At 42.3% G+C, this 15,499-nt stretch overlaps 1 protein-coding gene across 7 annotated transcripts in view; it reads right to left on the bottom strand.

Moving 5' to 3' along the window:
- The window catches only part of ARHGEF9 (Cdc42 guanine nucleotide exchange factor 9), a 207,483-nt gene that overhangs the window by 170,769 nt on the left and 21,215 nt on the right, over window positions 1-15,499 (bottom strand). For 3 of the 7 annotated variants that reach the window (XM_081221593.1, XM_081221592.1, XM_081221591.1), the window contains exon 2: window positions 8,149-8,328. The exons of 2 other annotated variants lie outside the window; for them this stretch is intronic. In XM_081221593.1, coding sequence (XP_081077719.1) covers window positions 8,149-8,274 — 126 coding nt within the window. In that variant the 5' untranslated portion in view covers window positions 8,275-8,328. Of the gene's footprint in view, window positions 1-8,148; window positions 8,329-8,422; window positions 8,482-10,487; window positions 11,033-15,499 lie in introns of those variants that run through there. 2 more of the 7 variants (XM_081221594.1, XM_081221595.1) reach the window with 2 other exon arrangements.

Raw genomic sequence — 15,499 nt, 5'->3', positions numbered from 1 at the left:
CAGTCACTTTTGTTCAAAGATTAGTAAATACTGGTAAGGAGATAGTAACAGCAGTAGTAATAATAAGAAGAAAAAGATATGAGATTTACCCTGACTCATAATTACATCTATAATGACAGAAAAAGAAATATATACATATACAAATATATATATATACACAATTATCATGATTTTCCAAAATTTCATACTTCCCAAAGAGCCTCAGAAACAGACCTTATCTCCAAGCACTCAATCAGTCATGGTCTTTCTCTCCTCAAGTCATCAAGATTGCCAAGATAGTGTAGACATGGTACCAGGGAGGCCCAAACTGATCCTTAAATGAACCTAGGGGTTAGCTACACAGAGAAAAACAGACCCTAGGCCTCAGATCATAGTCTTAAACTCAGGCAGCCAACCAAATTTCCAATTCATGTTATGGATCAACAGCAAGGCCTTGGAAGGAAAGCTCCATCATGAAGGGAACAATTCAGAGTGACTTCTACTGGTGCCAGCTCTTAAATATCATCTGCCTAGTGCAAAAAGCAACATGTTTCAAGAAGTTGGCTTAGACTACAACATAAGGGCTAACAGCTTTAATCAAGGAAGTAGTTTAGGCTTTGCTGACAGATGCCCGCCAGGTTCGCCAAAGTCCAGGATAATTTAATTATAATCCTGCCTGGAGTCTGGGGGATAGACTATATGACCCTCATGGTTGTTTTCAATTTGGGGATTCTGAGAGAGACCTACAGGGTGACCTACTTGAATATGGAGGAAATCACCTGGGTCAGGCACCAGCCAGATTTAAGGTTATCTCTGAGCTGGGTGACTCCATATTAAAAAAAAAAATCCCCACCAATTAGACAAAGGATGTACTGGATAATGTCATCCAAAGTGTGTACATAGTGAGAAGCCATTAAGATGGATCATGTGAATGCAAATGAGTGCTAATAATGCCATTTGAAACTCTAGTATGAAGGGGAGAAATTTCTACAATCCAGGGAGAAAGGTCCTCCCTGCTAATGTCATCCTCAATTCACAGATCCTGTAATGAGTCAACTCTAGCATCACAAATAAGACTTTCTGCATAGATGGTTAAGGCTAGAGGTCTTTGTCCACCTGGAGCTTGAATGGATAAACAAAGGCTGGCATGTCTGAACTCATCTCAAGAAATCAAAACACAGTTGCCATTAGCCTGAAATGGGAGGTAGGTCCTCAAGTGTTAACAGTCTTGTTAGCAGCCCATGCATACCTTTTCCTGACTGTTCTGGAGCCCAGAAAGCACAGGATTAAGATTCAGCAGGGGGTAACATCACTAAAAGTGGCAGATTAGGATGCACAAAGAATCAGGCCCTCTACTGAAACAACCTTTAGCTGGCAAAGACTGACAGACCAACTTTTTCAGAATTCTGGAATCTAATCCAAAACTTACAGGAACCAAGGAACCCTTTTACAAAAAAAATGTTATTGGAGTATAGTTGATTTACAATGTTGTGTTAGTTTCAAGTATACAGCAAAGTTCATCAGTTATACATATACATGCATCCACTCTGTTTTAGATTCTTTTCCCATATAGGTCATTACAGAGTATTGAGTAGAGTTCCCTGTGCTATATGGTAGGTCCTTATTAGTTATCTGTTTTATATATAGCAGTGTGTATATGTCAATCCCAATCTTCCAATTTATCCCTCTTGATGCAGAAAAGAATGGCTAAAATTTGGTAAGAGAATTTTGAAGCATTTTTGCTAATTTGTCTACCATTCCTGATTCCCCAGCAGCTAAGAGAAAGGTGGCCCACATTCCTCCTGCAGGTTGCTGATGCCAAGGGACTAAAGACCTTGTTCTTAAAATGTTGTGTCTGTGTGTTTTCATCTGTTTGGTCCTTGAGGGCTAGGCACAGAGACTGGCCTTTTTCTCGTACCCCTACCCCCTAAGGCTAAAGTGGCTTTAGAGGTTGTGACTGCCTCTGTTGAAAGACTTAAAGACATACACTGCCAATGTCCACTCAGGGCAAGGGATGATAGAAGGGGCAAGCAGCAAATGAATCCAATACCACAGGAAGGAAGAGACTGAGGAAAAAGTTTCTCGGGAGAATAAAGACTTAGAAGGGTCACTGTGCGTGCCGAGGAAGTCAGAGTGCAACACACATGCCCTGGACCAGATACATGCTCAGAAAAAGCCTGAGCAGATTGTAGGCTTGCACTTCTGGAGGATCTGCAGGTTCCATGAAATCAGGAGAGTAGGAGAAGAAGACTAAGGCAGAGTTGTGGGCAGCCTGGATTAGTGTTGAAGCAATGCCCCAGCTCTGAGCCAAGTTGCAAAGACCAGGATAGTAGTTTGTTTGTTTTGGCTCCAAGTATTTAAAAGCAATCTCTGTCAGGTCACTGGCTGACCAATGACATAATGGAACAGAGATTTCCATGACCACACATGACAAAGAATGCAGTCTTTGCAAAAAAAAAACCAAAAAACAAAAGATTTGGAAAAGTCACTAAACAAATGGACAACTGTATCCCTCAACAAACAACAGCAACAAACTCTGGGGAAGGAGGAGAATCTTATTTCCAGAGTTATCACACTATAATATTCAAAATGCCCAGTTTTCAACAAAAAATTACAAGGCATACAAAGAAACAGGAAATTATGGCCCATTCATAGGAAAACAGTAAACTGACAGAAACCATACCTGAAGAAGTCCAGACATTGTACTTACTAGACAAAGACTCTAAATCACCTGTCTTAAGTAAGATTCAGGAGGCCTGGGTTCAAGTCCTAGCTTTGTCACTAATTCCCTACATGAGTGAGAAAATCAATTGCATTCTATGAGCCTATGTTTCCTCAGGATTTATAAAATGAAGAAATTAGGATGAGCAGTGGTCACAGGCTGGGGTTACAATTTAGACTGCTGATATGTTCAGTTTATTCTTCACAGTGTTTCTTTTAAAAATGTGAATTACTGGTCAACAGTTTAAAAATATGAATAAAATCCAATTCCTGGCTTTTCTTGAAAAATCTGGAAGATCTGAGTTCACTGGACTTCCCTACTTCCTATAACCTATTCCACCAATGAGAACTATCCAAGTCACTTTTGCTCCCTTTATATAGGGCATAGATTTCCCAGTTGGATACAGGCTCCCACTTAACCCTAGTACCAGACTGCTTTACTCATGTAAGTTACCTGCCTGGCCCTGTAAACATCTAAGTCAGCTACTCCTGGCCAAGATGGGTCTTTCCAGCTGTAAATCTACTGTGAGTCTAGGGTTTCATACAGGTGAAAAACTTTCCCCAAGTGCAACCAAAAAGAGACACTATATAATTAAAAGCCAAGTAACACTCTGGAGCAGTGGGCTTCTCTATGAACAGTAGAGGTTTAATTTCTGTTACATCTGATCTGTACAACTGTAAGGAATGATGGTAATGACCTGATTAGCTCATTCTTTCATCTCCTGAATCCATGTAGTCCAGAAACCAGGGAAATCTAGAATTTAAAGAAACAAGGACAATACGTTCTGATGGCATCTGAGTAGGCTCTTTATTTTCTGAACAAACCCATGTTTTGTCCCTCAGGCCTCACCTACCACTAACAATAGCAGGTTGTCATGTATTCTGTACAGAGCCTGCCCTCAAGTGGACAATAAGCTGTCCCCAGGCCATGGCCCAAAGTCAGAACAAAGGCCAATTTTTACATGGTGATAAAAGAAATAGACCTGAGTGATTTGGAGTTAGGGCCCAGCATGCAAAAGGAGGGCCACCACAGGGATGGGATTTTCTACTTAGAGATACAATCATATCCCAGCAGTCTGCTCTCAGCTCCCAGAGGGGAAACTGGCCCAGAAAGCAGCTGAGGATGTCAACAGTTAGATGTGAGGACTAATGTTCAGCAAGCTGTAATTCACTTAACCTGACCAATTGCTGGGAAGGTAAATCAACTCCTGCATTGCTCTTGTGAAGTCATATTCCCAGTACAGAAGAAAGAGACTTTGAGAACACACACACATACATGTATATACATACAAAATGAAATTCTGAACAACAGGAGAGGCAGATATTTGACTGAATAGAAGATACATAAACCCAGCAATTTCTTGTACAGTAGCCAAAGTGGTATCACACTTCCTATTTACAGGTATCCAGCATACCTCAGGTTACAAAGGATTTTTATAAGACTTAATTATCCCCATTTTACAAGGAGGAAAACTGGGCTTCAAAGATGTACAGGAAGCTGCTCAAGCTGCATACTCAGCAGACTGAGGTAAGAATCTGGGTTTCTCAGATTCCACATTGGTTTTAAACCTGATTAACAACATGTATGGCTAGCTGGGATAGAACAGCATTAAGCACCCTGGATTATCCAGCGTAGGGCTGGGATATTTACACAGCAATGAGTCTTCCAGATAGGAAATGGAGATGCTCCACTATGTCAGTGACCAGTTTGGTCCAGTGATCCACAAAGGTGTCCGGTTTGTATAGAGTTAGGAGGAAAGTCTTTTCTTTGCCATTATACTTTCATGTTATATGCCAAATAACCTAAGGATGATATTCTCAAGGAGCTACTGAATCTTAGCTCAGGATGAGTCTGGATAAACAAGGGAACTATACAACATATAGGTACAGCATCTCAGGAAAACACCTATCTACCTACCAATAACATCAGTACTAATAAACATTCAACAGTTCAGTGTGACTCATTGTTATGTCCTACCGAGACATTGTCAGAGCTTGAATAGATCCTAGAGAATGCTTCATAGGTGAAGGAGAAACTAAAAGCCAATGATCATATGTCAAATGTTTGAGAGAGCCAAATTAGAACTCAGGTCTCTCATTTTCTAATATACTTAGCACTGCTTGCACAATACCATTCTACCCTCAACCAAAATCAGTGTAGAAGAATGGAAATAGCAATTCTACTTTTAAATACCTACTAGAAAAGAGCCTACATAACTTCCAGTTCCTTGAGGAGCACACAATCTTACCAGAAATGTAAACCTACACATAAATGCTCATTCATGAGAATTGAAAGGTCTAACTTGGAGTCAATTTTCACATCATTCATGCAACAGTCTAAACCCATTTCTTTTTACTGGTGACACCACAACAGCTGGCCACTAAGGTTGCATGGTACTCTCCTTTAGAGATCTGAAGACCATTCAACTATTACTTTAAAAAAAAGGTTTGCAATGATCAAATGCTCATTCTGAATACAATCTGAGGCAACATGGAATGCTATCTTAGTTTCTCAAAGAATAAACACTGGTAAAATAGAATAGAATAGAATAGAATATTGGAGCTGGTATAATAGAATATTGGAGCTCTAACTTATGATTTAGGCTCTGTCATTAATGTTCCTGGCCTACTGTCACAGTCATCAGTCTCAATATGTGCTATCTGATACAGTAGCAACTAGCCACTTGTGGCTAATGAACACTTGAAATGTGACCAGTGTGAATTGAGATGTGTATAGAATACACATCAGATTTCAAAGACTTAGTAAAATATATTATTAAAAAATATATAATGATAATATATGATATTGTATCATAATATTTTAGATATATTAGGTTAAATAAAATACATTAAATTAATTTCACTGTATCTTTTTAACTTTTTTTAATGTGGCTACTAGAAATTTTTAAATTATATTTGAGGTTTGCATTTGTAGCTCACATTATATTTCTTTTCTTAAAAAATATTTATTTATTTATTTATTTTATTTGGCTGTGTGGGTCTTAGTTGCAGCATGCAGGATCTTCATTGTGGCATGTGGGATCTTTAGTTGCAGCATGAGGGCTCTTAGCTGCAGCATGTGGGATCTAAATTCTGTGACCAGAGATCAAACCCAGGCCCCTGAATTGGTAGCACAGAGTCTTAACCACTGGACCAGCAGGGAAGTTCCTCACATTATATTTCTATTGGACTGTACTGGCCTAGGCCAAATTGTTCTCAACATCAAAGACTCTGATTTAACTAGCCTAGAGCCTGGGTTTTAGTGTTTGGGTTTTTTTTTTTTTAAGATACCCAAGTGAATTAGTTCATTGTGCAGCCAGGATTGAGAACCACTAGGCTAGACTCTATATTATGCATGCCTCGCCCAGCCAGTGGTTTTCTCAAAGGTCAGCTTCAGCCCATCCAACAGGCTGCTGGGGCTGTGTGCTTGGAGAAACACTCCTCCTGGATTGGATGTAGGAAAATCAATGCCAGTTCATTGATATTCTGAAGCTTGATTCTGTTATTCACCTCCTGGGGTCATTCTGCCTTGCTCAATGTTTTGTCCCACCCCTTGAATTACAGTTTATTATAAAAATGACATTTCACTGTAGGTGAAATACATGCAGATTTGGGTGATTTTGTCACTGGGTGCAGTTTAATCCTTCTTTTAAAGGGGGGGCTGTCAGCCTAAGACACACAACCTGTCTGTGTACGGGGTCTCATGTTAGTTCCAAAGGCCCATGGTTATTGATGTGTTCTTTCTAACTACCCCTGGGACCAGTTCATCAACCAACAAAGCTGAGCTGGGACACACAGCATGTGGAAACTCTGATGGAAGACTCCATATAGGTAGAGGAGAAAGGACTGGATATTTCATTAAGAAATTCTCAGGATAGAGGGGATGAGAGGCTATTTTGTCTACCTCCTTGCTTCTGAGCAGTGCCCTCACCTAAACTGCTCTAACTGGATAACAGTGCTTCCTACATTTGCAGCCCTCCAAGGAAGGAGGCCTCTTTCAACCACTATGACCAGCCTTGATACATAGACCTTATTGGAGTTAATAAGGTGGAGGTGGTGGTGGTGATGACGAGGATAATGATGATGATAAAGCAAGTTACAATTTGCTAAGTACCCAGTATGTGCCAAGCACTGTGTCGGATTCATTACTCACATAATGATCTCATTTAATCCTCATAAAAAGTCTGCTATTCCTATTTTTCAGATGAGGAAATAAGGCTCAGGAAAGATAAAAGTCTTGCCAAAAGCCATAGAGCTAGGAGGTAGTAAAGCTGAAACTGCATCTGCATCTCAGATTATCTGATTCCAAGTGCCCTGCTCCTTCCTTCATGTCACGCTTCTATCCTTCTTATCCTGAGACCCTTCATTCTCCAAGGACCCAAGCCACTCTGATCTTTTGTTTGGGGTCAGGACTTCAGTCTTATATTACAAAAGAAACTAACAAAAGATGATAGGCTGTGGTAAGGATGGTCATAAGACATCCTGATGTGGCTTTGGTACTTGTATTGCCACAAATCTGTTTTAATGTACAGTATTTAATTCACTGTGATATCTCCTGTCGTGAAATAATTGCCAACACCATTTTGCATATGGGGAAAATCAGAGTTCACAATTGCCAAACAGCTGATTCTAGCTCATAACTCCAAGGACGGCCAAGAGCTGGAACACCAGGCCAATGTTCTTTCCCCATTAGCATCCTGCTAATGGGTGACCTAGAGGAAGTGGAAATTGCTAAGGAGCCCCTTCCCAAGAACCCCTTCTTTTAACGGCCAGGTTTTTCATGGTACAATGTCAAAGGGGCCAAGGTCTTGCCAGCACTATCAAGCTGCCTGCTTCCCACCCTGGACACATCTTAGTTCCCAGCCACCTTGCAAAAAGTAAAATTTGCAATGAGTAAACTCCAACCCCTGGGAGGGTAGGGAACCCAGACTCTTACATTCACAGCTGTAGACAATCATAAGACAACACACAGGGGTGTTCACACATCCCTAAATGAGAGAAAGGAGGCAAAGGAAGCAGAGAGGAGTGGGGAGGGGAGAAAGAGGGTGGGAAGAGATCTATAAAAAGAAAGGATAAAAAAAGAGGAGGCAAGGAAAAGAAAGAAAGCAGAAAAGAGAGAGAAGAAAGGTAAAATTTCACAGCAATATAGAGTTAAAAGTGTCTTCAAAACCATCAAGGCAAAAAGGGAAGTGATTTGTGCAAAGTCACAGTGGGTAGAAGGTGGGAGGCAGGAGGTGGAGATTGTTAAAATAAACAAGAGAAAAAAAAGTCTCAAAACTAGAAGGGCAAAGATTAAAGGAAGTCCGGGCCCTGGGTAGGTGACCAAACATACAGGGGAAAATGTGAGGAGCCACAAGAAGGGGAAGGAGGAGAACAAGGGCTGGTGAGGGGGAGGCCAGGGGCAAGTAGCCAAGGAGACAGGAGAGGAGAGTGAAGGCTGACACTCACCCTCACAAAGCTGGCAGGAAACCATCCCTCCTCATCGTCGATCTGGCCCCACCACCAATCCTTGTTGGAAGCATCCAAGACTTTGATGACGTCGCCAGCCTTAAATGCCAACTCCCGGTTGGCCATGGTGACGTGATCCCATACTGCCTCAGCACTAACGATGGAATCTCCAGTGATCAGCTTAGGAGACAAAATAAGAATGTGTTCAGTCCACACATCTAGCTACCTTACTTGCCCCCCTCCCCAAATCTCTACTACTTATGGAAAAACTCACATATTAGTGATGAAGGGTAGGGTGATGGAGATGACATTGGGAGAGCAAGCTCCACTGGACTACAAGACAAATAATACTATCAACTCTCCATTAGCCAGTGGGTAGAATGACCCAGAATGTGTATATGGACTACACAGGCCTCATGATTTTATCCCTACTCAAGATCTCCTTCCCTAGAGAAAAAAAAAAAGCCCCAATCCATCTCTCCTTTGTACTTCGAGGCAGCCCTGGATCTGGAATGGGTGGAGAGTCTGAAACCAATGGCTAAAATGAGGCTCAAGCATATTTGCTATAAATTCTCTGTGCTCCTCCCCCTTTCTTCTTCTTCTTTGGAACTGTCCAATTGAGAGTTGGTGATACAGTATTTAATCCTACTGTACCCCACCTTCAGGAGTTACAGACCACGGCATTCCTCACATATAATGGACCCCAGTCCTGCAGCCTCCTGTTCTCACCCACACATGATGCTATCCAGAGAGGTCATGTGTTCATAGGTATGAAAGAATATGGCGTTCTGTGATGCCTTGCTCCCAAGAAACTCGACACTGTCACACATTCACTCAGTGATTTAAACCACCACCCTGTAAGATACACAGGGTATCTAGGTTGACTTCTGCATCTGATAGATGGCAAAACTGAGCCATAAGCAAGTTAAGGGGTAAGCTCAGTTTCACTCAGCAAGGCAGGGGCTATGCACAGAGCCTAACCTTGGTCCTTAGAATTTGTGGCCAGCAGGACTTGGCTCCACATAGTGCCAGGCAGACATCTATGCCACTGTCACATAAACATACACACACATATGTTCATGACACTTGTCTACACACAGTGATGAGGATGGGTGTGGGGGAATAGTTAGTTTCTCTCTGGCTACCATCCTGACCACTGTGTTATGTATTCTTCTTTTTCCCCTAACTGGTTCCAGCCTGTATGGGTCATCAATCTTTCTGGCATTTGGAGGAACAATTTCCAGAATAGAGAACATATGTCCTGTCAGGCAAAGGACTCAAACATTCCCTCCCCAGAACTGAATTGCTGAACATGTCCTCTAGAAGTCATCTTTTCCATCAGCCTGCTTTGAGGAAGGACCCCAAGGCAATTATGGCTCCACAAGACCGAAGTCAAAACAATTTAAAGACAACAGAGACAGAATATGGAACATGCATCCTCTCACACAGGTCTGCCTTCCAACATACCAGCCAGAGAATAACCCTATGGTCATGATACTAATGCATAACACATCACACACAGGGAAAAACATACACACTGATCTTTTGACTTAGTTAGGGCATTCTGTTGGTTAGCTCCTGCATGAGGCATCCTTCATTGCTCAGGGGTCTAGCCATTGTGCCTTCTATAGAAGGCATAGAGGGAGCTCCTCAGCTTGGATGTAAAAGAGATTTCAAATAAGACCTTTTATAATAACACCTTTAAAGTACCTCATGCTTTACTGTTCACAAAGTGTTTTCATATCTACTGCATCACTTGGTCCTTACTGAATGAGCTGGATCTATTATCCATATTTTAAAGATAAGGAAACTGAGGCTCAGAGTGGTGACCTGGTCCTTTGGCCAATCACACATGTAATAAATTATGGAGCTCAGTCTTCTGACTGTATATGCACTAATACCTATCATGCCACACTACCAATGTTTACTAATAAGCTAAAATGAACTCACAGAGCTCCATTCATAATATCATAAACCAGATGGCTCCATTCTTCAACCCCAAAGAAAGAGACTTGGACAGCCACCTTCAGTCACTGGTGCCCCTGACTAAGAGGAGATTCATTTATATGTTGAACTTGCTTTCTTCCAATTACACTAAAAGTCAATATCTTCTTGTTCTGGCCTCAGTGGAGAAGAAGAATTGCTGGTCACTGGCCTCAATAAAGTAAGTATTTACAGAGAAGTCTCCCCTCTCCTGCCAAAGATGGGTACCAACAGGGTGCTGCTAGAGCTTGATAAGCACATACGGCCCCAACTCAGAGCACCATGAGGGCTTATAGTCTAAAGATATATCATTGACTTTTTATCAAGGGTCAAAGAGTGATCTTGGCATCACTTACCAATGCTCTGCTCAGGACTCTATCTGTGATGCTGTTTGAATTACCCTAGTCCCAGCTCTGGCTGATTCCACTGCCTGTACTTTTTCTACAGTGCAGTCTTCTTTTGAGGGACTCCATGCTTGGATTCTCCCAGCAGCACTTGGCTCATTCTTGTCCCCATTTAGTCCAGTTGACCTGCCTGGGCACTCAGGTCACAAAGTCCAGCTATGCTCTGGACAAGGCCAATCCCTGGATAGGACACAGTGGCCACAAACCAACTGGCAAGCCTGTTGTCACTGTCTACTTGGAATCAATGACAGAACTAGGCAGCACTTCAAAGATCATCACCCTTAATCCCTCATTTTATAGATCAGGTGTAATATAGCAGGAGTGACTTGCCTATCATCACCAGATGGCCAGCCTAGTGAACCATTTTTTCCCCAACATAACACCATAGACAGAGAAGGTGGAAAAAGAACACTTGGATTTAAGACCTTGCTAAAGAAGGGATGATAAAGATGATAATATTAGCTAATATAGAGCACTAAATATATGTAAGGCACTATTCTAAGCACTTTACACACATCAACTCACTTAATCCTCACAGCAACCCTTTGAGGAAATACTATTATTAGCCCTATCCTACAGACGAGGAAACTGAAGCTCCGAGAGATTAAATAATTTGCCCAAATTCAAACAGCCAGTAAGTACTTAAGTCATATTTCAAATACAGGCACAGTCTGGCTCTTACAGAGCCTCTGCTCTTATAAACTATGCTGCCTCTGAGTCTCACTTTCTTCATCTGTTAAGTGAGGATAATTCTACACCCCCACCTGATTCACAAGCTGTAAGACACTGAACCAAGGGTTGACAGATGTGTGTGCAGATAATGAGAGAAGGGCAATCCAGAAGGGGCTGGTAGCTGTATAGGGCTCCTGTGTTCTCTAGTCACAAATGCAACCAGGAATAAGGGAATGTTCTTCCCCTATCTTCTGAGATGTTTTAAGTTTGGGCTGCTGGAAATTGGTTTTAAATCTCCCCTTTGTATACAGGATTGACTTTTAACTTGCTACAATTTTTCATAAATATGACTTTGCTCATCCATTTTCCACCCAACACTCATTGAGTGTGTTCCCACTGTGTGCAGGGATCTGCTTACTGTGATTCAGCCACAGTCCTTACCTGAAGATCAAGGGCCCTTTGGGTACCAACAGTGAATGCCCTTCAAGCAGTATGCAAAGGTGGTTAAGGGCAAGCAAACCTAGCTTCAATTCTGGGCTTTGCTACTTTAGAAAGTAACAGTGACAATGGGAGGTGAGGAGTACAAGAGGAGCCACATAAATAAACCAAAATGGAACTGTCAGCATGTAAGGAGTACAATATCACAAAAGCCATGGATGAGACTTTCAAGCTATACAACCCTTGGTTTCAGTTTCTTCATATGCAAAATGGGGATATTAATACCTGCCTCACAGCCAGAATTGTAGAGAAGGTGAACTGAGTTCTGGATGTATAGTGCCTCATACAGTGCCTGGTATACTCTGGCCTAGTACAAGACTTCAGAGGAAGGATCATGTGTGGCTACTGGACTCTAAAACAGTTTTGTGGGGCACTGAAATAGGTCTTAAAAAAATGGATAGGATTGTTACAGAGTAGGGAACAAGAAAGGCATGTGAGGCAGAGTAAAGTCTCAAAGGTGAAGGCTATGGGAAATTTGATGGTAAATAGGTAGTGGAGTTTGGAAAGGGCTGGGAAGAGTAGGAAGGTGGACTGGAGACCTGTTTGAAGGTATTTAGATCTCCTTTGAGGAAAAGGAGGAGGTCAAAATTGATTTGGTAGAGGGAGTTCAATCCTAAGTGTGATCATTAAGGCATGAGGGTAAGTTATGAGGAAATGTTGGTTTTGGAGGGGGAGAAGAGATGACAAGTTTTCTCTTTGATGTGCTGAATGTTGGGGGCCAGCAGGACATGCAGGTAGATTTGAAGTTCAAGAGAGATCAGGGGAGATAGTAATACAGGATTGGGAGTCAATGGCCCAGAAGAAATTGTAGAAACCAAGGAAGTTTGCCCTGGAAGAAAGTACTAAGAAAGAAGGCCAGAAACGTAGGAAAACAATAATGGGAGGCAAGGAAGAGAAGAGGAGCCAGAGAAACAAACCAAAATGGAGCTGTCAGAACATAGTTAGGATACCAAGGGGTGCAATCTCATAAAAATCAAGGACAAGAGTTTCGAGTAGCAGGAGCTGATCAAATTAACAAATAGTACAGAGCTACCTATAAGAGGAAGAAAGCCAAGAAAAGTCCATTTGGGAGTGGCTATATCAAAGCTTAAGTTCTTTATTTCTTGTTTATAACTGGTTTATTCCCCCACCAAATCCCTAATTTCCCAACTATCCCAACTTCTTCATCTTGCAAGCCCAACATAAAGCCAGGAGGTGGTACTGGGTTACTCCAGCAAGGTACCCAAATAGCTCTTGGCCTTGGGACAGTGCTGATGTGACTTCTAAAATAATTCCCAATCCTCAGGGCATTTCAAGTACAGGACTAAATATAGGTTGGTTCTTGCTCAGACTTACCAGTGAGTGGAACATACAGTGTTCTGCATCCCCAAACCAAAGATACTTTTGGACATGTATAAGAAGATAAAGGGGGGAAGAGTCATAATATTGATATAATTCTTAAGGAAGGAATGATATTGGGCTTCCCTGGTGGCACAGTGGTTGAGAGTCCGCCTGCCGATGCAGGGGACACGGGTTCGTGCCCCGGTCCAGGAAGATCCCACATGCTGCGGAGTGGCTAGGCCCGTGAGCCATGGCCGCTGAGCCTGCGCGTCTGGAGCCTGTGCTCCACAACAGGAGAGGCCACATCAGTGAGAGGCCTGCGTACCGCAAAAATAAATAAATAAATAAATAAAATAAGAAGGAATGATATCCAATTCCTTTTTATCTATATTTCCCAGGAATTCTAATTTCAAATGTTCTATCCCATTGTCCTACAAATAGACACATCTGTTATCAGACCCATGTGCCCTGACTTTTAACCTGGAAATATGATCACTATACCCTGTAGGCATTGGGAGTTTGATCTCTCAGGCTGGTCTCTGATCAACAGTGAGGAATGTGCCTACAGCTAACTTGGAGTGTCCAGTGGGCCATTTCAGGAGGAAGGAAAGAAAGCAAGGAAGAAGGGAGGAAGAAAGTAAAACAGGGAGAAAGAAAGGGAAGGAGGGAGGAAGAGAAACTTACACTTGTTGAAAACATATGCCAGGCATTGGGTAAGAGACTTTCTTTTGTGATCTTAGTCTCTATGGCTCTCCAAGGTAAGCATTAACATCTCCATTTTTACTGAAGATAACCTGTGATATTACCAAGTAGCCCACAGTTACCCAGTTAGTAGGTGGTAGAGCAGATTTGAATCTCTAGTTGAGCTTATTGTATAGCTTTGCTTTTGCCAATCCCCAACGCTACCTGCCAAGATAGCAGGGAGAGAGGTCTCCCAGCTGGTTTCTCTCTCCAGGGAGACCAGCCCACCCTGTGAATGATCTAAAGCAGTAGTTCTCAATCCTTTAGAAAGCTTGTTAAAACACAGATTGCTAGGCCCCATGAGTCTCTTATTCAGTAGGTCTGAAATGGGGCTTGAGAACTTGCATTTCAGACAAGTTCCCAGGGGATGCCTACGATGCTGGTTCAGGGATCACACTTGGTGAACCACTGCCCTAGAGAATCTTTCTAGCCTAGGCTTCAGCCATGTCTCTCCTGATGCCTCATTCTTCCAAGGATCCCCATGCCACCCCCACAGGTCGGGCTCCCTGCCTGTCTAGGAGGCATTCCTCAGTGGTTGGTATGTCTGAGAATGGGTATTTTGGGTCATGTAAGGAGCATTCCCAATGCCGGGCCTTGCCAACACAGAAATAAAGCCCTCACCAGTTTTCCAGAGCTGTACCACTTGACTTCCCCTTCATATTCTTGCCCTCTAGCTGAGCAATACCACCCCCAAAATAGTTGTTTAATTAGCCTGGGTGGCTGCCAGAAATAGTAGAATTTTAATGGCAAGAAGCAGAAGAGGGAAAGGTTAAAAAAAGTGTTGTTCAGAATAGCATATGTCCCAGTTGCCATGAAAGTAGCTGAGCCAGGCCTGCCTTTTGAGAAGCTTCACAAGGGGACAAGGAGGGGTATGAAGGAGTTTTGCCTTTCTGTAAGGTTTTCTCAGTTGGTACCTGCCCCCATCCTCTCAGAAGGTCCCCTCCCTCAACAGCTAGGCATGGACAAGAGCAAGATTCCTTCCTTTGTTCCCTTTAAGCACATATAAAATAGGCTGGGATTTTATTCTCTCTCCTGAATAAACTAGATGTCCTTTTCATATGGCCTTGTAAACAGACTCTAGTTATCTTGCCCAAAGTGTTCAAGGACAACAATCTCACCCACTTCTGGAAAGATGTAAACCAGACTATTCCAACAACAGCGGGGAGGTACCAAAAGACTGGCTACTGGAGGAAGTTCAGCCAGTAACTCATTGAATCATCTTGGATAGGTCCATTTACCTGTCTCAGTTTCTTTATCCATCAAGTTACAGACTTGAATCAAACAGATGACTTCTCAAGTCCTTTCCAGCCCTGGCTTTCTATTGAGGGTCACACTTGAGCTTTGCAGAGGACAGGAATTTCATTATTGCAGTTTATTTCTTTTCACCCATCTTTGTGCTTGACAGTATGCTTTCTTTGCTCTCTACACAGGAAAATGAGAACTTGGCACTGACTAGTCCTTTCTTGAATGTAACTCACTCAGACGTTGTTAGTGACACATTAAAGCACAGGCCAGTCAGACTGGCTGGGAAAACTGAGGAATGGGTTTCCCATTTTAGCCCTTGACTGCCCTATTCAAAAGTCAATGGGGGCATTTACTCTTTGTTCTCTCCATGTAGCTCCTCAGATAAGTCATCTTTCTCATGACATCGGCTCTTAGTACCTCCAGTTCCATATTTCCCACTACCTGTTCCACATTTCCCTGGGGGTCTGCTACTGCCTCCAATAAAACAT

The sequence above is a fragment of the Mesoplodon bidens genome (assembly GCF_964165515.1).
Source record: "Mesoplodon bidens genome assembly, chromosome: X".
NCBI classification, from domain to species: domain Eukaryota; kingdom Metazoa; phylum Chordata; class Mammalia; order Artiodactyla; family Ziphiidae; genus Mesoplodon; species Mesoplodon bidens.
The sequence above is the reverse complement of the archived record's forward strand: the minus strand, read 5'-3'. Positions and strand labels throughout refer to the sequence as shown.